Here is a 23,781-nt window from a genome sequence, read left to right as displayed (position 1 = left end):
AGGAGAAGATCTTCGAATACAAATTGAAAACGAGGAAGACAACAAAATTGCTAAGAAACTTGCAATTGTAGGACTGTGGTGCATCCAGTGGCACTCAATGGGACGTCCAACGATGAAAGTTGTTGTCCAAATGTTAGAAGGTGAAGAAGCTCTCAACATGCCGCCAAATCCATTTGTGTCAACAGGCCAATCAAATACACATACAACAATACCATCAAGAATAATGACCCCTGAGTTAGAAACAATTTTTGAATGAATGCAATGGTTCTGTGTTATGTAGTTTATTTTGCACTTTATGTTTTCCCTTTAGAATATGATTTTTTTGCATGTCGTATTAAAGTAATGTAAGGAACAACAATAAAGTAGTATGTTTAACATCTTGCTATTTTGTTTAACTGTTACTTCATGAATTGATTGAACTATATGAGTAAACATTAAAGTCTATGTAGGACGCCCTTCATATATGAGGGCGCTCGACATCAAAAATTATAGAATTTTGTTATGGTTTGTTTATCTAATTAGTCCACATCTGACGTGTTTTGAACCAAAATATTCAATGAGTTATAACTTCATTAATCATAAATGAATTTGGTTTGGTCTCTACTCTCTACCAATTATATAAGAGCACTTATTTGACACCTTAAGGTATAGGTAACATTAATGACAACGAGATGAATCAAGATCCTTTGTCGAATTAGAGTGCCTCGTATTGTGTCTAACCAATGGGATAAGGGTCTGCTTACTCTGTAATTCATGCATACATTAAAAGATTTTTCAATCACGTGTATAAGTCAAATTAGACAACATATGCTAAGACTTTTGCTTCTTATTTCGACTTATCCATATTTCAGATCATTATTAATAGTCTATCTTTTATACCATTCCCAACATCACAACACCACACATAAGTGTCATTTTGTCTTAATGAGGGGTTCTAAGTAAAAATAAAATGCTAGGAATTTAAATCATTTAAAAAAAAATGACAATTCTTTTAACAATACCCAAAATATCCCTCTCATAAATTTTCTCATTCACTTCCTCTTCCCTCTTCCCTCTCTCTCCCCTAACCCATTCATCTCAACTCCCTCTCTAGAAAAAAAATTCATGGGTAAGGTAAAATATAATAGAAATCAATGTAACAACAAGTATTCCTCACTTAGGATACTAAGGGTGTGATTGGTAGGGGATTCAAAAACAGTTTTATCATTTTCAGATTTAAAAAAATGAAAACAGCAATGAAAACTTGATTGGCACACTTGTTTTAGAAAATAAAAAAAACCATTTTTGAAAACTAAGTTAAAATCCTTCAGCAAAAGAGAAAACAACAAATTGTTGTTTTCTTTATTTTCAAATCATTTGATTTGAAAATAATTTTCTAAAATTATATTTTTGAATTAACTACCAATTAGCCCCTTAATGTTTTCAGTATAATCTTACTATTTAAAAAAAAAAAAATTCTTGCTATTTTTCTTATAGTCTTGATTTTTTTTCTTTTGTAATTTTTACAAGTCAATCTACTTTTTAAAATTTTTATCTATATAAATTTAGTAAAATAATTAATTATAAAATTATATAACAGAATATAATTTAATTCTAATTTACAATATATTTGCTAAAAAAAATCATTGATCAAATAAAAATTACAACAAATAAATAAAAAAATATTTTCACTTCAATTATTATTATACAAAAAATAAAATATATATATATTACATATTCAATTTTTAGATTTTCTACCAAAAAATTATTCAATTTTATAAAACTAAAAAATAGTTAACGGACAATACATTCAATCACATTTTCATAAACATATTTTCAGACACTAAATCTAGATTCTTTTTTCAGAATCATACTTTTTCAAAATACAATTTTTAAATCACTAATCAATCGTGTCCTAAAAAAATATAACTTTAATATAAAAAAAATCAAAGTTAATGACAATGCAATATTGTTATGAATTTAATTAATGCAATATTATTAAATTTTAATTTATCAATATAATTAAATTTTACTTTCAGCTAAACCAATCACATATTCAGTTTCTGTTATATTTTCAAATTTAATCTCAATTACAGATTCAGTTTTTTAAAACTCAAAAACAGTTTACTGACATTAAACCAATCACATTTTCAGAAACATGTTTTCAGTCACTAAATTCAGATTTTCATTTCAGAATCCCACTTTTCAAAAATACAGTTTTCTAATCGCGAACCAATCAGACCCTAAAATACTACATTTCGAACAGATCTGGGCATGATTTTTGGGTTTTTTTGCGATTTTTTTTTTCAGATCTGAAACTTTGAAATCTGCAGAAAATCGACGTGGTTCGAACCTCCATCGAACCACCATCGAGCAACATCGATTTTTTCATGAAAAACTTGATTTTGAAGGCCCCATCGAGCTGGCATCGAGCACTATCGAACCACCATCGAATCACGTCGATTTTCTACAGATTTCAAAGTATCAGATTTGAAAAAATCACAAAAAAAAAAACTAAAAAATCATGCCTAGATCTGTTCGAAATGCAATATTTTAGTGTCTTAAGTAAGGAATATCTGCTATTACATTGAGCTCTCTTATATTTTACCTTACCCATGGATTTTTTTCTAGAGAGAGAGTTGAGAGGAATGGGTTGAGGGAGAGAAAGGGAAGAGAGAATAGGAAGTGGATGAGAAAAATTATAGGAGGGGTATTTTGGGTATTGTCAAAAGATTTGACATTTTTTTCAAATGATTAGAAGGCCTAGCATTTTTTTTTAAAATTTTAGACACCTCGTTAAGCATAAAAACTCAAATTTCCCTATTATAATGACAAAGACATGGTTTTAAATTCACCCATATTAATCTAAGCACTCAAAACCAAATATGTAATGAACAATATTTTCAAAAGTCTATTTTCATTATTTACTCCTTATATAACGTTTTTGTCTAAAGAGACCAATAATCTCACTACATAAATCAATTTCTGGTTTTATATTTTGTTTCGTGGAAATAGACACTTTTAAAATTAAGTCTTATGCTAAATTTACTGAGTTAATACTTTGTCATTTAAAAGAAGAGGACCAAGAGTTACTTAATAGTAGAAGACCAAAACTTTAGTAGTGAACAATAAGGTTAAAGTGATAGCAAAATTTATCAAAAATTTGACCCGATTGGAAATACATGTACATATGTCTTGTATTAATTTTAAAAATCATTCAAAAGAAAACCTTAATTTCATAGAAACTTTAACTAAAGTGACTTGGAATGTGTTGAAATTTCAAGCGTGTTCATCACTTTCTTTATTAATCATTCATATATTTTCATGATATTGCCTATATATATATATATATATATATTAAAACATTGACTAATAGAACATGACTTTGTCTATAGTCCTTGTATGATTTTGTCTTGGTCATTGTTTGAAAATGACAAAAGGCAATTAATGCGTTGAGTCTTCTTATCAACAATTGTCTTCTTTGTTTCATTAAATAAACTTTATGAAAGTGGGCTCCTATTAACAACAAGTGTCTAGCCTCTTCTTCTTCATGGATACTTCATCAATTATATCATCGTATTTTCCATAAATTATACCTCATCATTACGCGTTTTACATATCATATAGTATTGGCAAGTTTTCTTAATTGATGTAAGTTGAATCGACAACAAAAATAATAGATTTATAATAAAGACACAAATCAAACAAGTATGTTTACAATAAATATAATATTGAATATTAAAAATTATAAATCCTAATGTCTAAATTAATTTCCCAAAGTGCAATTATTTCTTTCTATCTTGGACTATTAATTATATGACTTTCCCATTTCTCTTTTTCTTGACTCTTAACAAGTTAGGCATCCATAACGTCAAGACTAATCGGATTTTTGAGTTTGTGACAAAATTATTCTGGACTTTTGTGGGCCATGGGAAAAATTAATCAACTCTTTTTTTTATACAAACATGTATATATATATATATAAATATATATAAACATGCCACTTAATAGGTACATGCCTAATTGTAATATTTGTGTTTATCCTTTTTGTTGAACGAAAAGATTCTATTTGTGAAATTTTAAAATATAATTAAAATCAACATATTATAAAACTTTGATGAAAAATAAGTTGAATAATATATTTGTAGGAATTATACTATTTTTTTTATTTTCTTTTTGATACCAAAACATTGCTTAGTATTAGTTATTTAAATAAATTAATGTTATATGTTTATAAAGTTATTTTTTTATTAATTAACAAATATGAGATGTCCACTGTTTAAAATAAAATAAAAAAGATCAATATTTATTTTTAAAAATTATTTAAATCAAATAAATTTAATAAAATTTTGACAAAAAAAATGAACAAAAATCTTTTGACAAAATATTTTGGTGAATTTTGCTATGACCTTAATCTTGTAGTAAATCTCACGGCAAAAGTCTTGGTCTTCTACCAAATACCAAGACTCACTTTAGAGCCTTGCAATTATGTTAAAGTCATAGAAAAATTCACCAAATTTTTGTCCCAATTGGAAATATATGTATATATGTCTTGTATTAATATGAAAAATAATTGAAAAAAAAACGTTATATATTTATGTAGCAATCTGAACTAAAGTCACCTGTACTGTGTTGAAATTTCAAGCGTGTCTCTTTATTAATTATTCATAATCTTATTTACTTGAAACATCTAGGCATTCTATTGTGTTTATTATGTGATCCAAGTTTAACGCAATTAATAATAGGTTAAATATTAGGTTAAATATTCAATGCAATTAATAATAGCATTGGCTTAGTCTGTCTCTAGCTAGCTAATGGGGTCCTATTGTATGTTCAACATCATCATATAAATAAGTAAACATAATTTTATATTTTCTTGAATAGTGAATAGATCATCACATGGTCTCTGATAAACAAAAGGACTTCTCCTGCTATTTCTATGGAGTATTGCTGTTTTGATTGACAACTTTTCTTTGTAATTTCACTCAGTAATAATTGTACTACTTCGCAAGTTCTGAAGTTTCGTAGAAATGTTTAACAGGAAAAGAAAGAAAAAAAAACCATTTTCCAGTCAGTTTTTTCAAACACCACTTTACTAGTAAATACAGTTCTAAAACCTAACAATTTGAAAAAGAAAAATTGAGAAAAAATAATAAGTATTCATATTAAAAATAATATTTATGGTCAATATTCATCACATGCCATATGCTCTGGCACAGACTGCATTTGGTTACAGAATTTCAAAAAAAATATTTCGCTACTTTCAAAATATAATAATTGGAAAAATAAAGTGGGATAATTCTACGGTAGAGACTTCAAAAAGAGCCTTATCTTATCGGTAGGGCTTTTTTGTATTCTCAACCTGTAAATAGTTTTTGGCACAATTTTTTTTATGACTATGTATATTATAGTTATTTAGAACATCCTGTAAATTTTTCAGAAAATTCCGAATAATTTACAGTGCCGAAAACTAGTATAAAAATAGGTTGTTGCACGCGTGACTAATTTTTTTATGCGCGTGGAAAATAGCATGTTTGAACTTAGTTTTAGGCACTCTAAATTATTCAGAATTTTATGAAAATTTGCAGGATACTCTAAATAACTACAACATACACGGTCATAAAAAAAAATTACACCGAAAACTGTTCAAAAGTTGATAACACAAAAGAAACCTACCGATACGGCTCTTTTTGAATACCTTACCAAATAAATTTCCAATAAAGTGAGGGTTACTTTGTTGAAAAATTAAAGAATATTTATAGGGTATATATTTAAAATAAAGGGTAAAAATACAATGCATATGGTCATTACTCATGGTAACACGTTTTCTGACAAACAAAAGGGTACAGTGCTTTGACTACTTACTTTTCTTTTGTTAAGGGCAAGTTCGGGAAGGTTCGAGGAATAGTTAGTCAAAGAAAAGAAAAATAAAATACTTTTCCAGTCAATAACTTGCACTAAATACTCTCTGCTTTTCAAACCAAGATACATCTCTTAAGCTCTTTATAATCCCCACCCAATTTCTTGTGATGAAAAACGGAATTATATTATAGTGCAAAAATGAATGAAGATGTGTCTGGTCCCCACCCAAATATTAATCATGTTGACCTCTCTTTGAAGCCAAGTATGGATGCAGATGATGATCAGCATCAGAAGAAGAAGAAGTACGATGTTTTTATCAGTTTCAGAGGAGAAGATACCCGCAGAACTATTACTAGTCATCTTGAGAAAGCACTCAAGGAAAGAGGGATTGAAACGTACATCGACAATAGACTTGAGAGAGGAGAAGAGATTTCCAAAGCTCTTTTGGATGCCATTGAGGACTCCAAATTCTCTATAGTTATTTTCTCGACAAATTATGCGACTTCGTCGTGGTGCTTGGACGAGCTTGAGCATATTATCCAATGTAAGAAAGAGGAGATGCAAATGGTTCTGCCTGTGTTTTATAATGTTGATCCAGCTAATGTGCGCAGACAGAAAGAAAGTTATGCAGATGCGTTTGTGAAACTTGAACAGCGTTTTTCTGATACCAAAACACGAAAATGGAGGAGTGCTCTAACTGAAGCAGCTAGTCTTTCTGGATGGCACGTTTCAGAAAAGGACAACAGGTTCTCTCTAAATTCAATTCTATTATATGTATATATTTATATCTATTTTATATAAAAAGTGTTACGCAGATAACGAAATTTTTTTGTTTTAACGGTTTTTTCTTTTTTTTTTTAATGTTAATTTTAACGGAATATTTTTATATTTAACGGTAAATTGTAAATTCTAATTAAATTTAAATAAAATAAAATAAATAATTAAAATATGATATTTTTGAGATATTTACAATAATAATTATTTAAAAATAATAAATAATTAAAATAAAATATTTTTTAGATATTTTACAATAATAATTATTTAAAAATAATAAAATTATACATTTTTTAACTTAAATAAAACTTAATTAAACTTAAATACACTTATTAGAATATCATATTAAACATATAATATAATCTATTGTTAATTAGTAACAAATTACTTTTAAAAAAACTAGCAAGAAACTTAAATTTAAAATCCATGTATAATATTTAACATTATATTAAATGTATAATATACAATTTTTTGTTGTCACTCTCAAATTCAAAAGCTAGAACAAACATAAACTTGAACAAAAATAAATAAATTATTTAATTAAAATAAGATATTTATTTAAAATTTATATGACATTAATATAAATTTAATAAAAATAATTAATAAATTTTATAAATAAAACCAAGCAAAACGTGTATATTGCACGTTGTTTGTATCTAGTATATATATAGGGAGAGAATTGGACTCTTAGGGTTATCGACCTATAAACAGTTTTTGACACGATTTTTTGTATGACAGTGTATATTGTAGCTATTTAGAGTTTCGGCGCGATTTTTAGAAAATTCTGAATATTTTACAATACCGAAAACTAGGTTCAAACATATTGCACGCGTGATTAATTTTTTTTATGCATGTGGAAAACAACATGTTTGAATCATGTTTTCGGTACTGTAAACTATTTGGAATTTTTTGAAATTTGCATGATGTTCTAAATAGCTACAATATATACGGTCATAAAAAAAAAATCGCGCCGAAAATTGTTCACGAGTCGAGAAACATTGAGAACTCCACCGGTAGGGCTTAAAGTGAAGCTCTTATAAAAGAATTGTCCTATATGTATATTGATTTTCAACAAAACTTGTAAATATTTCATCTTTTCATTTAAATGTACTTGTTGAACTATTAAACTTGATTTTAGATTTTTTATGTATTTACTAGAGCTTCTAGTGTCTTTTATGTATTTATTAAAGTTTCTAGAATGTTCATATATTTATAAGAGTTCGAGTCTTTAGTATTTTGGAACTTTCATTTCTTAGTAAATGAGAATTGTCTAGATTAATCTACTAGCTAATAATTTAATTGTGTTTTTAGAAAAATCTATCCTATAAATAGAGATGTAGTCCCACCATTTTGTATTAAGCCAAAACTCAAGTTAAGTTCTATAAAAAAACCTCTTCCATCATAATATTATTTCCCATATTAACATTAGTTTTCAACAAAGTCTTCATGTATTTACTAGAGTTTCTAGAATGTTCATGTATTTACTAGAGGTTGTTGAGCTTTTAGTATTCTAAAACTCTCATTTAGTAAATGAGAATTATCTAGAATAATCTACTAGCTAATAATTTAATTGCGTTTCTAGAAAAGTCTATAGAGTCTTGTAAATTAGGATGTAATCCCACAATTTTGTATCAAGCCAAAAACACAAGTTGAGTTCTATAGAAAAGTCTCGTCCATCATAATATTATCTCCCATATTATCATTAGTTTTCAACAAAATCTTCAAGTTCTCTCTCAAATTTTTTCGACAGTACTCCACCAATTATAATATTTTGTATTAGTGTACCAATTTACATAAATTATTTAACTGTACACAAAATCTAGGAATTTTAATTTATTGCATATATAACATACCTTTACTATTACTGCATTAATTTTCATTATAGCGTGTATTTTAACTATAATTAATATAATATAATCTAGGAATGATGCTGAGTTAGTTGACGAAATTGTCAAACATATTAGAGGGAAATTGAAAACTCCATCTTCAATTGATTATTTAGAGAAAGGCTTGGTTGGAATCGATAAGCGTGTTAAAGATCTCGACAAATTGTTAGCAAATGCTTCCAAGGTAGGAATTTGTGGCATGGGCGGGCTGGGTAAGACCACCCTAGCTGAAGTTGTATTCGAACGGTCTCGTCATCAATTTGATCATGGGTGCATTTTAAAAAATGTTCGAGAAGAAATCGAAAAAAATGGATCAAATCATTTGGCAAAAGATTTTATCAAAAGACTATCAAAGGAAGAAAATGGAGATTTGGATTATGCAAAAAAGAGAATGCTAAGTCATAAAAAGTTGCTGTTAGTTCTTGATGATGTGGATAGCTTGGAACAATATGAAGCTTTACTTGAAGATGAACATGATTGGTTAAACTCTGAAAGTAAAGTTATCATAACAAGCAGAAATAAACAAGTACTTCGAAATATTGTTAGAGGCAACGAAAACATATACGACTTACAGAGACTAAATGAAGAAGAAGCTCTTCAACTCTTCTTGTTGCATGCTTTCAAAAGGGAAAATGTTGAAGAAAAGGAGAGAGAATTTTCAAGAAAGTTTGTAGACTATGCTAAAGGTCTTCCAATTGCTCTTAAAGTCTTGGGTTCTGATCTTTATTTAAAGAGTATGAATGAAGGGCAAAGCTTGTTGAGTAAGCTGAAACAAGTAGAACCCGATCAAGGAGTACAAAAGGTACTAAAAGTAAGTTTTGATGGACTGGAAGAAAAAGAGAAGAGCATATTTCTTGTTATAGCATGTTTCTTTCGAGGTCAGGACAAAGATTTTGTGAAAGATAAATTGGGTGGTCGTGGTTCTTTTGATGCTGTTATTGGAGTTCTTGTTGACAAGTGTTTGATAACTATATCTAAAAGCACATTTGCTCATGGGCTAGTCCTTCAAGTGCATGATTTGTTACATGAAATGGGCCAGTCCATTGCTCGTGGGTTAGGTCGTAATCATTTGCAAAATCAAAGTAGATTATTGATGTCTAAAGATATTTGCCACGTCTTGAAGAATGATAAGGTAAGCACTAATTAATATATATATATATATATATATATGCGTGAATTATTTCGTACGTATTCTCTTAAATAAGTTACCCTTAATTTCATTATTATCTCTATCAGTTCAGACTTCATCTAATAATATCATTTATTACCTCTATATATCTTAATTTTAACATCACTTAATTTTCTTGAATTAATTTATTTATTTTCTCTATCAGTTAGAACTTTAGTAAATAGTTTAGATTTGTAGTCAATTATTGGAATTTTTATTTATAAGATGAAGTACTGTTTTCATTGGTAGCAATTAATTATATTTTGCTATTGAATTATGGTAGCAAAATAATTTAGTTACAAAATATAAAAATATAAGACCAAATATTTCTACTACCAAAATTATTAGTAGCTATTTACTAAATTTAGCTACCCATTTTCTTTTGGTAGCTAAATCTATTGGCGCCAAAATATAAAATTCACAACTTTATATATTATTTGCTACTATTTTGTTTTGGTAGCAAAACATACATTGTTTAGCTACTAATCTTTTAGTAGCAAAAAGTAAAATTTATTTTTGTTAAATTATTGAAATTTTTTGCTACTAATTATTTATTTGTAGCAAAAATAATATTTGAACCACAATATTATGCTACTAAATTATTAATAGCTAAAAGTATACACATATAATACACTACTTAATAATAACTTAATAAATCATACTTCTGCTTAAAATATATGTAAAAATTTGTTTAATGACATAATAATTATAATTATACATCCATATAGTTATAATTATTTAAAATTATGTATAATAATATATACTTATAAAATTATTAACACGTATAATAAATATAATATTCAATATAGTTTACTATCAATATATAAATTTAAGTTATATAACTTATACTATTTTTCACTATCTTGAAAAACTACCCACTACTCTGTCTCCCACACTCTGTCTCACCACTAATAATCACTCTCTAGAAACTGCTCCTATTTATAGAATATATCATCAATATATAAATATATGTATATATATATGCATATATAAAGAATTAAATACTTATCATTCTTGACATTGAAGCAAAGGAATCTAGCAATGTCGCATCTCTCTCTCTCTCATATAATTCATCTACTAGCAACATATATCTCTCTCTCTTATAGTTATATATTTCTTCTCTCTGCAATGTCTTACTCGAAAATGTATGAATGTTCAGTTATTTCATTGATAATTCATCATAATTATATATTTTTCCCTTTGTACAGAATTGGCGCGAAAGATTGAAGATGTTTATAGTGTTAGCTGGTAGATTGAAGATTAAATAGCTGATGTTCTACACTTGAATTTGGAGGAAAGCCACTATGCATTACACGATTTTTTAATTTCTTTTATTAATTAATCCAGAAATCCTTGCATCTTGTATATGAATTTTGTACCTTGTAAAGTTGTAATATTTTTACTTAATCTATCCTTCTTTGTTTTCGTCATCAATGTAATGTATATAATATATATTTATCATAAGTTTATATTTATTTTGATATTTTTCATGATATTTTATTTACATTAAAATTATTGAATAATTATAATTAATTAATTGCAAAAAGAACAAAGAAAAAATACAATACAAATTACCAAATAAAATATTTGTCAATTTGCTAGTAGAAAATATTTTTTTAACTACCAATTTTAAAATATATTGCTACCAATTAATATACCATCAAAATCATATTACTAATTAATCATTATGTTAATTACTCGATTAAAACATTTGCTACCATTTTGTGGTAGCAAAAACAAAATTAGCGATGCAAAATCTAAGTATTTTGCTACTAAATATAATATGTATTGCTACAAAAAATTAGTAGCAAATAAAGAGCACTTCCTACTAATTTTTTTGGTAGCAAAATACTTTTAGCGACGGAGTATTAGCTACGAACTAGCTACCAAAAAATTTTAGTAGCAAAAACTATATTAGCTACCAAAAAGATATTATTTGCTACTAATATATTAGTAGCTAAAAGACTTATTTTTTGTAGTGATTGGTGCCCAACACCACAAGGAGATGATATTATGTTATTGGTGCAATCTAATATCGAGTGCCACATATTTGAATTTAATAAATATTATAGAGTATCATTAACCAATCATGAGATGCTACCTCATGTGGTGTTGGACACCTTAAGGTGTCAAATAACAACACTATATTCGTAATTTCATTCTTATCAATATAATAAACCGAAAAGTAAATAAAATGAATATATGTACCACTATTAAACTATTTGAAAAAAAAATCTAATTTTGATATAAGAAATTATGTGTTACATAAATTGAAAAAAATATATGTATGAGCATTTAATTTAATTGAAATTTTCAATTCTTAGGCTACTACCACAATTGAAGGAGTATATCAAGTTGATGGTGGCGATAGAGTATGAGACAATAGAAGTGAAGAATTTTTTGATGGTGATATTGGTGATAGAGTACAATTTACAGAGGTGATAAGCTTGGACCCTTCAACCTTTAAAAAAGTACCATGCCTAAGATTGCTTAAACTACTGAAGAAAAATTCGCAAATTGAATTTGAATTCCCTCGTGGTCTTGATGGCACTTTTCCCGATAAGCTTAGATTCTTGGAATGGTACTACTACCCTTTGGAATCTTTAGGGTCAAATTTCACACCGCATAATCTTGTTCATCTTAGTATGGTTCGAAGCCAACTTAAGAAACTGTGGAATGAAACTCAGGTATGTAAAATAATGTTATACTTTTATATAAATTTTATTGATGGAGCATGTTTTCTGGGGGTTTCACTTTAAGTTCTATTGGTAGGGTTCTTCAGTTCTCGACTCATGAACAGTTTTCAGCGTGATTTTTTTTTATGACCGTGTATATTGTAGTTGTTTAGAGCATCCTGCAAAATTTCAGAAAATTCTAAATAGTTTACAGTACCGAGAACTAGGTTTTTTCCACGCGCATAAAAAAAATTAGTCACACGTGCAACATGTTTGAACTTAGTTTTCGACATGTAAACTATTCAGAATTTTCTAAAAATCGCGCCAATGCTCTAAATAGCTACAATATACACGGTCATAAAAAAAAATCATGCCAAAAACTGTTCAAAGGTCGAGAACACTGATACCCCACTGGTAGGATTTAAGTGAAGTCCCTGTAAGAGAATTGTAATATATATTTATATATTGATGATTTGATTCAATATCCATTTTCTTTTTGTCACGTGCAATATATATGCATGCAGGATGTTAACAACTTGAAATATGTCAATCTCTCTCACTCAAAGAATCTGACTTGTTTTCCAAATCTCGCTAAAGCAAATCTTCAAATGCTGCGCCTCCATGGTTGTACAAATTTAGTTAACCTTCCCCCGTTAAGGTTTCACAACATTCTTGATAATGCAGAGAAAGAATCCGAAGTCATGCACAAATATAATTGTTTAATGCTACAATTTATATATCATAAGGTGTATGATGAGCGTAAAAGCATTCACCAGAATGTGCGACATTTTGCTGTGCGACAATCTGTTGAGCAACATTCTCTTAAGCAAGATTCTGATGTGTTCATGAATATAACCCCATCCCTATTGGACTATGTGTGGACAGACGGGGCCTATAGTTGCTTGCTTGATCTCAAAGGGTGCTCCAACCTTAGAAGTCTTTCAGTGATGTCTGGTAATATAAAATTCATATGTTTGCGTTCAACTGCAATAAAAGAATTGCATTCCTCAATTGGCTATCTCAAAAATCTTCTTGTGCTTGATCTCTGTAATTGTAAATGTATCAAGAATCTTCCAACTAGTATTCGTAATTTGGAGTCATTGGAATACCTAGATATGTTTGGATGTAAATCCATTGAAAAGTTTCCCGAGCTTCCAAAAAATATAAAAGGACTAGATTTGAGTAGAACATCAATACAACAAGTGGATTCATCATCCTTTGAGTGTCTACCTTGTCTCCATATTTTATACATGAATAGTTGTATAGAGCTTGAAAGCCTCCCAACTAGCATATGTAAGTTGAAGTCTCTTGTGAGACTAGATCTTGGAAAGTGCTCACGATTGAAACTTTTTCCAGAAATCTTGGAGCCTATGGAGAAGCTAGAGAAACTTTATTTAGATGAAAGTGGGATTGAAGAGATGCCATCAACAATAGAGAACCTTGTTGTGCTTCGTGAGTTCAACTTCACCTACTGCAAAAATCTCAAGTGCCTTCCAACCACCATTTGCAAGTTGAAGTCTCTTACAACATTATATGTTCATGGTTGCTCACAATTGAAAAGCTTTCCAGAAATCTTGGAGCCTATGGAGAAGCTAAAGAAACTTTGGTTAAATGGAAGTGGGATTGAAGTGATGCCATCAACAATAGAGAATCTTGTTGTGCTTGATGAGCTAAACTTGTGCAATTGCAAAAATCTCAAGTGTATTCCAACCACCATTTGCAAGCTGAAGTCTCTTATAGCATTATATATGAGTGGTTGCTCACAATTGAAAAGTTTTCCAGAAATCTTGGAGCCTATGAAGAAGCTAGAAGTGCTTTGGTTAAATGAAAGTGGGATTGAAGTGATGCCATCAACAATAGAGAATCTTGTTGTGCTTGATGAGCTAAACTTGTGTGATTGCAAAAATCTCAAGTGTATTCCAACCACCATTTGCAAGCTGAAGTCTCTTACAGCATTACATATGAGAGGTTGCTCACAATTGAAAAGTTTTCCAGAAATCTTGGAGCCTATGGAGAAGCTAGAGAAACTTTATTTAGATGAAACAGGGATTGAAGAGATGCCATCAACAATAGAGAATCTTGTTGTGCTTGATGTGCTAAGCTTGCGCTATATCAAAAATCTCAAGTGCCTTCCAACCACCATTTGCAAGCTGAAGTCTCTTACAACATTATATGTTATTGGTTACTCACAATTGAAAAGCTTTCCAGAAATCTTGGAGCCTATGGAGAAGCTAGAGGTACTTTATTTAAATGGAAGTGGGATTGAAGTGCTACCGCCATCAATTGAACGTCTAGTTACTCTTAAATATTTAGGTTTAACTAGATGTAAAGATCTCAAGTCTATTCCAACCAACATCTACAATATGAGAAACATTTCTAAAATCATTATTGATGACCCAGAACTAAAAAATTTGTCATATTGTGGTTTTTCCTCATTAATACTATCAGGTCCCAGTGAAGCCATTGCTAGTCAATTACGTGCAGAAGTTCAAAATTCCAAGTGCAGAAGTTCTTGCCCTATCACAAGTATAAATGTTTTATTCATATTACATTCTGATGGACTCAAATGTGGCGCCGGCATTCCATTCGCTTGTTGTGAGTGCTTTCTATTTTACTCGGTGCATAATATTTTGGCGAGCCAATATTTTGAGTATAATATTTACCGGTGTCGCGAAATTTCCAAAATTTTGCGTGATGAATGTTATTATGGTGAAGAAGAAGATCAGGTATGTCTCTTCCTTAATTTTATTGAATAGTTCGAATAAATTTGATATATAGCTTTTCAGAAAAATATTATAACATAATTGCCTCTTGTTTGTGATGTACTGTAGGATTTAATAAGTTGTCCAAAAGCAAGTTTTTGCTATTCAGGAAATGCAATTCCTCGATGGTTTACTTATCAATCTGTGGGTTCATCAATAGAAGTAAACTTGGTTCCCTCTTCGGATAATTATTTCAGCTTCTTAGGCTTTGCTATATGCATTGTCGTTGATTTTGATCCGTGCACTTCAAATCCTGGTGTGGTGGACTTAAATTGTGAATACCATCTCAAAAGCAATGATGGTCAAAGTTCCAAATTCTGTTCAATTCTACTGCGACAAAAAGCTACTCATGATTCTGATGGAGATTCTAATGTAGACAACAATGACATTTTAGACTGGTCATCGGGCAATGTGTTCATATCGTATCTTTACCGAAAAGGTAATTGGAAATTTTTATCTGGAGTTGACAAGGCTTTCTTTGAATTTTACTTTGGGGAATCAAATGATAGCACCGGCAAAGGGAGAATAAAACAATGTGGAGTTCGCTTGGTATATCGCCAAGATGCAAAGGAGTTTGATAGAGCAGAACCACACATTTAAACTGAGTTCAAATATCAAAGTCTTCTTAGTATTTCTTTCTCGTTGCAGGTAATATATATATGTAAACCTTTTCAATTTGATTAAACTATTAGTTATTAACATGCTATTTTTATTATTTCTACAATCACATAAATTTAATACATATGCTCATTTTTCTGTGGAAAATATAATTGCATTTTCACGAGTTTTAGGCAGGTTTAGCAGGTATATATATACATGTATAGATATGTATTAAGGTGATGAAAATACATTCTAGTCAAATTAAATTATATACAATCAAATTATTTTGTCTTTTGTGTGATAAAGTACTAATTATAAGTTAATGTATGAAAGTTGGAGCTGTTTTTTTGTGTTGAAGGAATCATTTATTCAATGATTTTTGTTGTTCTCTTTTTTAATGCCTTTGTCATGTTCAAGTCTCTCATATTTACAGGAAAGGAAATCAAATCAGCTAATAACGGTGTTGCTTCCAAAATTCTCTGCGACTTTATGTGGTGGTCCTCAACTACTGCTTCGCTATCTTCTTTTGTTTCAAAAGACTTTCTAGTTTTTGGGTTCTTTCATTTTATATATATTTTCGTTGTAATGCATCGCACTCTTTTTCCCCTCTAGAGCTTTTTCTCACTGAGTTTTACTCTTTAGGGGTTTTAACGAGGCTTTGTTATAGCATATATTTAATAGTTTTGTTATGGATTTATTTTGGGGTGTTTAGTTTGTTTGATTCTTATTTGTAATCCTAAACTCTGTATTCTTATATATATTGGATAGAATGCATAAGATAGCTTTAGAGTTGGGTGCCGACCTAGTTGGGATGCTTCTCTATTAGCTTGATGCTTGTGTATTCCTCAATAACTATATATCGATTTGTGTTGACATTTTGTTGTGCTAAATTAAATTATAGGCAAATTAAAAGCATGGTTAATTTCGAACAAACATCAGTTTCTCTTGTTGTCCTAACAAATAATGCCTATCATAACATGTTACAAAATTTGGTTGCAAAACTTTTAAGTTGGAGCTTGCTATGGACAAACAGAAAAAGATCTTGTTGTTCATATTTTGAGCTACACATTGGCTATCATGGTCTTGGGTTGATCTGATCTAAGCCTAACCTGAAAAACAATACAACAAAACAACTCATATTATGTAAAACAAATCAAAACCAAAAATTTGGGTCTAATCTAAACTAAAATGATGAGAATAAGTCCCTTTAAACTTCTATCAGGTCCATTCCAACACTTATCTCCATTCGAAAAGATCATGACTCTGTATGAGTCCTCAAATTTGTCCCATTGCCTAGTTCTATAAAAATGTATATAAGATATAAAACAGAGTCCAACAAGTAAACATAAAAAACATATAAATCTATCACAAGAAATTGAACATGAATAATATAATAGAGAATTAAAATAATGTGTTTAATTATTTTAATATTTAATTCTCCTAATATCTTTAACTGAACCGATTCTTTAGTCATTAGTTATATATTAGTTTTATGTTAATTCTTTTTATAATTAGATTAACGTGTTCCTAGTTATTTAGTTATAACAAATTGATTCTTTATGTAATTTTATATATACACGATAACATCAATGAAAGGTGTATGCCATTGTTCATTTACTCATATGCTTGTATATACTTCTATATAATATGTAATCAATATCAAACTCATTACTAGTAATTTTCTAAAATGCTTTCCCTAACATCAAAAAAGAGAATTAAGCGGAAAAAAAAATATACATTCATCTTAAAACAATTTTATTAACACTTAGAAGAAAAGAAAATCTAGATCCTTCTTAGACATAAATATTATAGACGAAAGAGATTGAAAAAGTGTAGTAAAAAATAGAAAAAGGGTATGTGAACATTTATTGATACTTTCTCTTTATCTTTTAGAGTTTAGTTCCAATATTTATATATATAAACATCAAAAGCATAACAAGAGACACTTACCCCAATCAAGTTGTGTTGTGTCCATCGACCTGGGAAGCTTGTTTAAATGGGCACACTTTGTAAACATACCTGACCCAAGAATTTTACAAGCCAAGGGTGAGGTTCATCAAAATTATCAAATCCAAAAAATTCTCTATAAACTATCTATATATTACATTATGAGGAAAAAGAAAAACAGACAAATTTATTACTTGTTTTCCTTGCCCTCAAAACATTGACCATAGAATGAATAGAACTCCTTATCCTGAAATTTACAAACCGAGTTTAGCCATCAAATTAAGCGAGAAAAATATACTTCCAAAGTACAAAATGCAGCTAATTCTTACTGACCAAAATCATGTTTTAGCTTTTGTGTCAAACTTGATATTCTTGATTGGATTTTAGACAATTTAGTACTGGATTCGTCGTATTCCTTGCGTATACGAGCAACATCTGAGGAAGTGAACATATATATAATTACTTTTGATACACTTATTTCCAAAATCAAAAAACAACAAAACTAAAAGTTTTTGGCTTCTACTTGACTGATTCACTGGAGTCTGGAATAAATTAACAACTTGAAGAATGCTCCGCACCTTTTGTTGTATTATCTCCAACCAAGAAGGATTACTTGTTGTTGTAACATCTAAATTGAAATTATGTATTTTAATGTTACTAACTTTATATTTCATTAAATTAATTAATTAAATGCGGATTAAATTAAATTATATATGTATAACACTACTATATATATGAATTCTTCAATTATACATTTATTAAAAAAAATTAACTAATATTTTATAATTTAGCAATTTGAATCAGTCTTCAACACCAAATATATAATTGTAATAGGTCTACATACTATAGACTTTAAAGAACCTTCACTACGTATTATCATTTTGCTATGTTAATGGCAGTGGTCCAATGGAATAAAGACAAAGAAAATAATGGTAATGGTTCATCTTCGTCTAGTCACTCTCTTTATTTAAGAGTGCTGCTAGCTATTTGGTAATTTAAAATAAGTGTTGCGATATTTTTGCTATGCAAGTGCACACAGTCGCAATTCGTAATAAAGTGGTAAAGACCAAGTATCGTCCTCAAGGACTGATTTATCAATTACCAATCAATCAATCTTTTTAATTCTATTGGATTAAACAATTTCAGAGATTTCAAACAAAGAAGAATACTAACCAAGCAAAATGAAAATTTAAACAAAATAACAGAGAAAATGAAATTAGGACAATTATGATCCTCTATTTTCCACCCTTTTATTTCCTAATGCAAGAATTATCTCCCCTTCTCCCTATTCAAGAACAAGTTGCAAAAACAATTCATAATCTGGTTAAAATTTACAAAATTCAATCTAAATGACAACTTCCTATATTTCTATGGTAAGTTGAATCATGAAGAAGGCATTAAACACGCAACTCAGTAAAATAGGCAAACAATTTAGATACTTTCGTTCTAAATTGAATTTGCATCCAAACAATCAAAGCATATCAAGTTTCACTTTTCAGATTTCAATTTGATTCATGAAATAACAATTAGAGGTGATCAATCAATAATTGCACAAGTAACACAGATTGTAAGGAATTGAAAGAGATGAAGAAGAACATGAATTCTGCATTAATCCATAAAAAAAAGGGTTTCCAAAAGATTCACATAATAGCCCTAAAGGAGAAATTAGCCCATAATATTCATTCTAGCAATCATAGAATTCAATTACAAACATAAAAATTGAAGAAGATGATGAAAAACACAAGAATGGATCCTCCAATGGGGTTCTCCACTCTCAGCCGTCGTCTCCCTCCCTTCGCCCCCTTCCAGTCGCAACATTATGTTTCTAAAATAACCCTCCAATGTTCCCAAGTGAATAGACCAAATTGTCCTTCAAAAAGTGGTCAAAAATGTGAAAATCGTGTCACTAGCGCTGTAGCGCTACTTCTGGAGCGCTATAGCGCTATTAATAGTGGAAAAATGCCTCAAAATCTGGTGCACTAGCGCTGTAGCGCTCTTATTATGGCGCTGTAGCGCTAAAATCAGAATGGAACGAAACTCGTTTCGAACAGCCTGCAGCGTCAGCTCATCGTATTTTTATCATAACTCCTTCGATATAACTCCGAATTGAATTATTAAAAAATATATGGAAAGCTAAGAGAAATATCTACAACTTCTATTTCTAGAAGTGTTTCCAGAAAGTGAATACATCATGGTAAAAATGCAGCTTGAAGTTTCAGACTTGCATTATAGAGCATAAATGACGTGTGTTGAGCATCTTCAATGTATTATTTTTCACACATAATGTCTTGAAACTCCACAATCAACACAAAATCCATCGTATTTATCATATTTAACATGTTTCTTCTCATTTCACTCCATATTATGTAATTGACCATTAAAACCTGAAACAAAAAGAAAACAAGCATAAATCTGCACTAAACAATCCTAAATAACTAAAAACACAACCTAAAATGATCTCTAAAACAAACCTAAAATGAAACTAACAATAAGTAAGTAGAAAAATAAAGATTTAAATTATCAAATTAATTAGTCAAAATATAATTGATTTATTAATGAACAACAGTGATAGTATATGGGCTAAAATAAATATAACTTTAGATCGATATAACACATACGATTACATATGTGTATTATATATATGGGTGCACTCTTAATGGTTACTACCCATGAATGGTTACTTTAATATTAACCATTAGATTAAGATCAAATGTCCATATTTATAGTTGTTAATTAATATTTCTAAAAATAAATTTTGACTTTTTTCAAGTTTTTTTAAGGGTTACCTGATAAAAAATATGTATTTATTATGAAAATATAATATTGTAAACTTTTCATTTTTCAAATGCATGTCAATTTCTAAATATAGCTAGTGTCTCTCATTGGTTGGAAACAACATTAATTATCGCAAAAAAAAAAAAACTAAATTCGAAATTAATGTAGAAAAAAAATATTTACCTATTGGTGACTTGCTATACCAAGTCACTATATTGCCACATCATCATAATTGTTAGTACCCATCTATGGGTAATAACCATTGAGAAGTCTTCCATATATATATGTAAATAAGTAAACATAAAGTGTCCTTTACCAATAATAATACTTGTTGAAAAAAGATTATATTTTTATAATTAATGAAGTGTATATTGTTGACGCCGTTTTTCGTCAACAGTGAATATAGAGCACGTAAACAATAAATAGTTATAGCCAGAAAAATACAGTAAAACAAGAAGGATTTTTTACGTGGTTCAGCAGTTAACCCTACCTAGTCCACGAGTCTTTGTTATTAGAACTTTAAGATATTCCTGGAAATTCTTCAAAGATAAATTCTCCAGAGTTTCTTCCAAGATTACCAAATTTCGGTCCCTTTCAAAGGTACAGGACTTCTCTATTTATAAGGGAAGTCTCAGAATACTATCCCACACCTCTCTGGGAAGTTATCCTTTATGTCAATTAATTTAATGGCTTTAAAAGCTTGTAACTCCTATATACAAGGAAACGTCCCCTGAAGACCAGGAGGCGTATAACTGAATAATAAATATCCCTTTATTATAGGGAAGTTACAACAAGAAATATAGATTGCGTCTCTCCAAGTGACTCATTAAGATGTTCGAAGTTATCAATCTACATCGTCAGTGCCGTGCCAACCCAGGTCTCTTAGTGACTTTCGAGTTGTAATATTTTCCCCGAGATCATGTGGTTTCGAGCTCATACTTATGTCAGGCTCGGAACTCCTGATCCAAGGCCACCCAAGAATAAACGTACTCTGATGTCTGCCTTTCGAGCTTGTGAGGACTTCGAGGCTACCATCTTCGATGTTGCCACCTGCTTTGTAGGTTCGGTGCCTAGGTTGCGGACACGTATTCTAGATATTGCAAGCTCACACCTGACGAATCCAGCTTTCGAGATCACAATTCTCAAGGCTCGAAATCGGGGTGTAACATTTTTCCCCCTCAAAAGTATTTGTTCGAATCCTATGAGAAGGAAACTTTTGAACTACTTTTCTCGGGAACTACATCGTCACACACGTTCGAATATGGTCACGTGCCAGTTGGGCATTGCTCACTCAAGGTACTCGAGTGCATTGGAAACCTAACCACGATCGTTCACCTGCCACCTTTTCGGCGCCATCTTGTCATTTTTCCCTCACCGTCCGATTTTATAAGGATCCTGATCAATGGCCCGGATCAACCCTTTTTTTCCATCTCTGATCGCCTATATATGAGGCTCTAGTCATCTTCCTCATTTTATTTTTACGCTCATCAGAGGAAAAAAGAAAAGAAAGAGAGAAACCAGAGGATATCCCAGAAAGTTCTTGCTTTTTGCATGTTTTCCCAGCCAAAGAAACAAAAGACCGCCAGCTTGCTCGAGATCGTGGGATTGTACTTGCAGCCTCTTCTTCAATCGACGATTTCTCTGCAATCATCGTCTTCATTGTGTAAGTATCTGATATATGTGTACATGTTCTTTATCAGTTGCTGGCTTTGCTGTTTTTTTGTTTTTGTTTTTGTTTCTGGGAATGCACTGGTTCACTTTGTAGTTTTGCCATACTAGGATGCCTTGACCAATAAGTATTTAGGTTTAAGTTTTCCCATTACTGGTTCTAAATCCAGTATTTATGTAGAACAAACTCAAACATGGTCTCTTTATTCTGGGTTTTCAAAATTTAAAAGACATATCTTGCACACCAACATATCGGGTACAAAATCTTGGTTTTAAAGAATGCATGATACTCAAGAATATCATTTTTGAACAACCGCCACCTTTTTCCCTGATATTTCGGGATTTTCAAAAATTAAATCCACTTCCTTCCCTTTTTCGTGAAATACTCGTCGTGACACTTAATCGGGTCTTCGGGATCGAACTCATCTCGTACCCAAGCATTTCCGAGCTTGTTTCACCAAGCTCGGTATTCTTAATTCCTTACTTGCATGGCCCTCACCATTTTTTCTTTCTTGCTAGATGTCACAGAATCTGGAAAGACGGTGGGGGTCGCTGCTTGCAATTCCGTATTCGCCAAAAACTCCGAGCCCAAAATCGCTGTTTGCTTGGAACTAACGTCTGATTCATGAATACGATCTCGCGCGCGAACAGGAAGAAACCCGAGCTCACTATCGCTGCCAAATCGTCGAGGTCATAGAAAAGAAGAGAAGAATCCTTCGAGAGGCCCTTTATCCGGAATCTGATTCAGGGCCAAGGCCGATCCTCCTTGATCCTAGGTTAAAAGTGACCATCGCGTACAACCCGGGAGAGCTCCAATTCTCACTGATGGGGGAGCCTTCTACCTCGCAGCCACGGAGGGAGTTCTTTGAGGCCGAGCACTAATGGAGCTCGGTTACCTCGCTAGGTCAGATAAACGATATCCTAGCCTTCCACGGTTTCAGACTGTCAGGCTCCTTAAGGGGTCGAGCCCCTACTTCCAGCAAGCGAAGCTGCTATGCCTGTAACACCCCAATTTGCTAATAAGGTTTAGGACCTTGATTAGCGTGCTTGGAGGGAAATAAATGAGTTAACATGTTTATATATGAATTTGAATGAATATGTGATTAGAATGCATGTGTTAGGTGGTATAAATATGCATGTGAGCCCCGTTTGCATGATAGGGGTAAATTGGTAATTTTAGCCCGTTGAGGGCATAAATGTGATAATTGAATTATGTGGTTTGTACCACGTGAGTGTGGTGATATTAATGTGATGCACGTGCCGAGACGGTCCTAGAGAGCTAGATAACTCAAAAGTCACAACGGGATTTTATACCCGGCTTGGGAGGAGCCTAGGGGTACTTTGGGGATTTTGTGAGTTGAGTTGAGGATTTGTGGTTAATGGTTATTGGTGATTGAGTAACCTGGGTAACCATTAGTAACTGCTGAAGTAATTAGTTTAGGTGGAATAAATGGTAGAAATGTAATATTGGTGAAAGGACAAGAGTGCCCTTGAGGTTTAGTTAGGAGAGGATAACTATGGGAGGATAGGATAGTAATTTGGTTGGGATTTAGATCACTACAGCTGAAGGAAAAGGATCATTCACGTTATTTCACTTGGGGCATGTTTTGTTTATGCTGAAATTGGGAGAAACCTATAGGAAAAGAGAAGAAAAGGAAGGAAGCTGAGTTTGGGACTTAGGGGAG

General features: G+C 30.8%; 3 protein-coding genes across 3 annotated transcripts; all 3 read left to right on the top strand.

The window, feature by feature from the left end:
* Positions 1 to 5,928: 5,928 nt before the first annotated feature.
* LOC133789238 (TMV resistance protein N-like) lies at positions 5,929 to 11,152 on the top strand. Its single transcript, XM_062227005.1, has 3 exons — positions 5,929 to 6,587; positions 8,538 to 9,633; positions 10,878 to 11,152. The coding sequence occupies exons 1-3, from the start codon at positions 6,040 to 6,042 to the stop codon at positions 10,935 to 10,937; spliced, it is 1,704 nt and encodes a 567-aa protein (XP_062082989.1). The 5' UTR covers positions 5,929 to 6,039; the 3' UTR covers positions 10,938 to 11,152.
* Positions 11,153 to 12,088: 936 nt separating this feature from the next.
* LOC133792652 (probable disease resistance protein At4g19520) lies at positions 12,089 to 13,859 on the top strand. Its single transcript, XM_062230559.1, has 3 exons — positions 12,089 to 12,356; positions 12,869 to 13,800; positions 13,856 to 13,859. The coding sequence occupies exons 1-3, from the start codon at positions 12,315 to 12,317 to the stop codon at positions 13,857 to 13,859; spliced, it is 978 nt and encodes a 325-aa protein (XP_062086543.1). The 5' UTR covers positions 12,089 to 12,314.
* A 31-nt stretch (positions 13,860 to 13,890) lies between these two features.
* LOC133789237 (disease resistance-like protein DSC1) lies at positions 13,891 to 16,581 on the top strand. Its single transcript, XM_062227004.1, has 3 exons — positions 13,891 to 15,070; positions 15,176 to 15,545; positions 16,140 to 16,581. The coding sequence occupies exons 1-3, from the start codon at positions 13,928 to 13,930 to the stop codon at positions 16,316 to 16,318; spliced, it is 1,692 nt and encodes a 563-aa protein (XP_062082988.1). The 5' UTR covers positions 13,891 to 13,927; the 3' UTR covers positions 16,319 to 16,581.
* The last annotated feature ends 7,200 nt before the right edge of the window (positions 16,582 to 23,781 follow it).

The sequence above is a fragment of the Humulus lupulus genome, chromosome 7, assembly GCF_963169125.1.
Source record: "Humulus lupulus chromosome 7, drHumLupu1.1, whole genome shotgun sequence".
In the NCBI taxonomy this organism is placed as follows: domain Eukaryota; kingdom Viridiplantae; phylum Streptophyta; class Magnoliopsida; order Rosales; family Cannabaceae; genus Humulus; species Humulus lupulus.
This window is presented reverse-complemented; position numbering and strand designations above follow the sequence as displayed.

Coding starts and splice junctions, on each gene's coding strand:
- LOC133789238 (XM_062227005.1), top strand. CDS start 6,040: ATGAATGAAGATGTGTCTGGTCCCCACCCAAATATTAATCATGTTGAC. Junction 6,588..8,537: donor GTTTCAGAAAAGGACAACAG/GTTCTCTCTAAA, acceptor AATATAATCTAG/GAATGATGCTGAGTTAGTTG. Junction 9,634..10,877: donor ACGTCTTGAAGAATGATAAG/GTAAGCACTAAT, acceptor CCCTTTGTACAG/AATTGGCGCGAAAGATTGAA.
- LOC133792652 (XM_062230559.1), top strand. CDS start 12,315: ATGGTTCGAAGCCAACTTAAGAAACTGTGGAATGAAACTCAG. Junction 12,357..12,868: donor AACTGTGGAATGAAACTCAG/GTATGTAAAATA, acceptor ATATGCATGCAG/GATGTTAACAACTTGAAATA.
- LOC133789237 (XM_062227004.1), top strand. CDS start 13,928: ATGGAGAAGCTAAAGAAACTTTGGTTAAATGGAAGTGGGATTGAAGTG. Junction 15,071..15,175: donor ATGGTGAAGAAGAAGATCAG/GTATGTCTCTTC, acceptor GATGTACTGTAG/GATTTAATAAGTTGTCCAAA. Junction 15,546..16,139: donor ATCGTATCTTTACCGAAAAG/GTAATTGGAAAT, acceptor TCATATTTACAG/GAAAGGAAATCAAATCAGCT.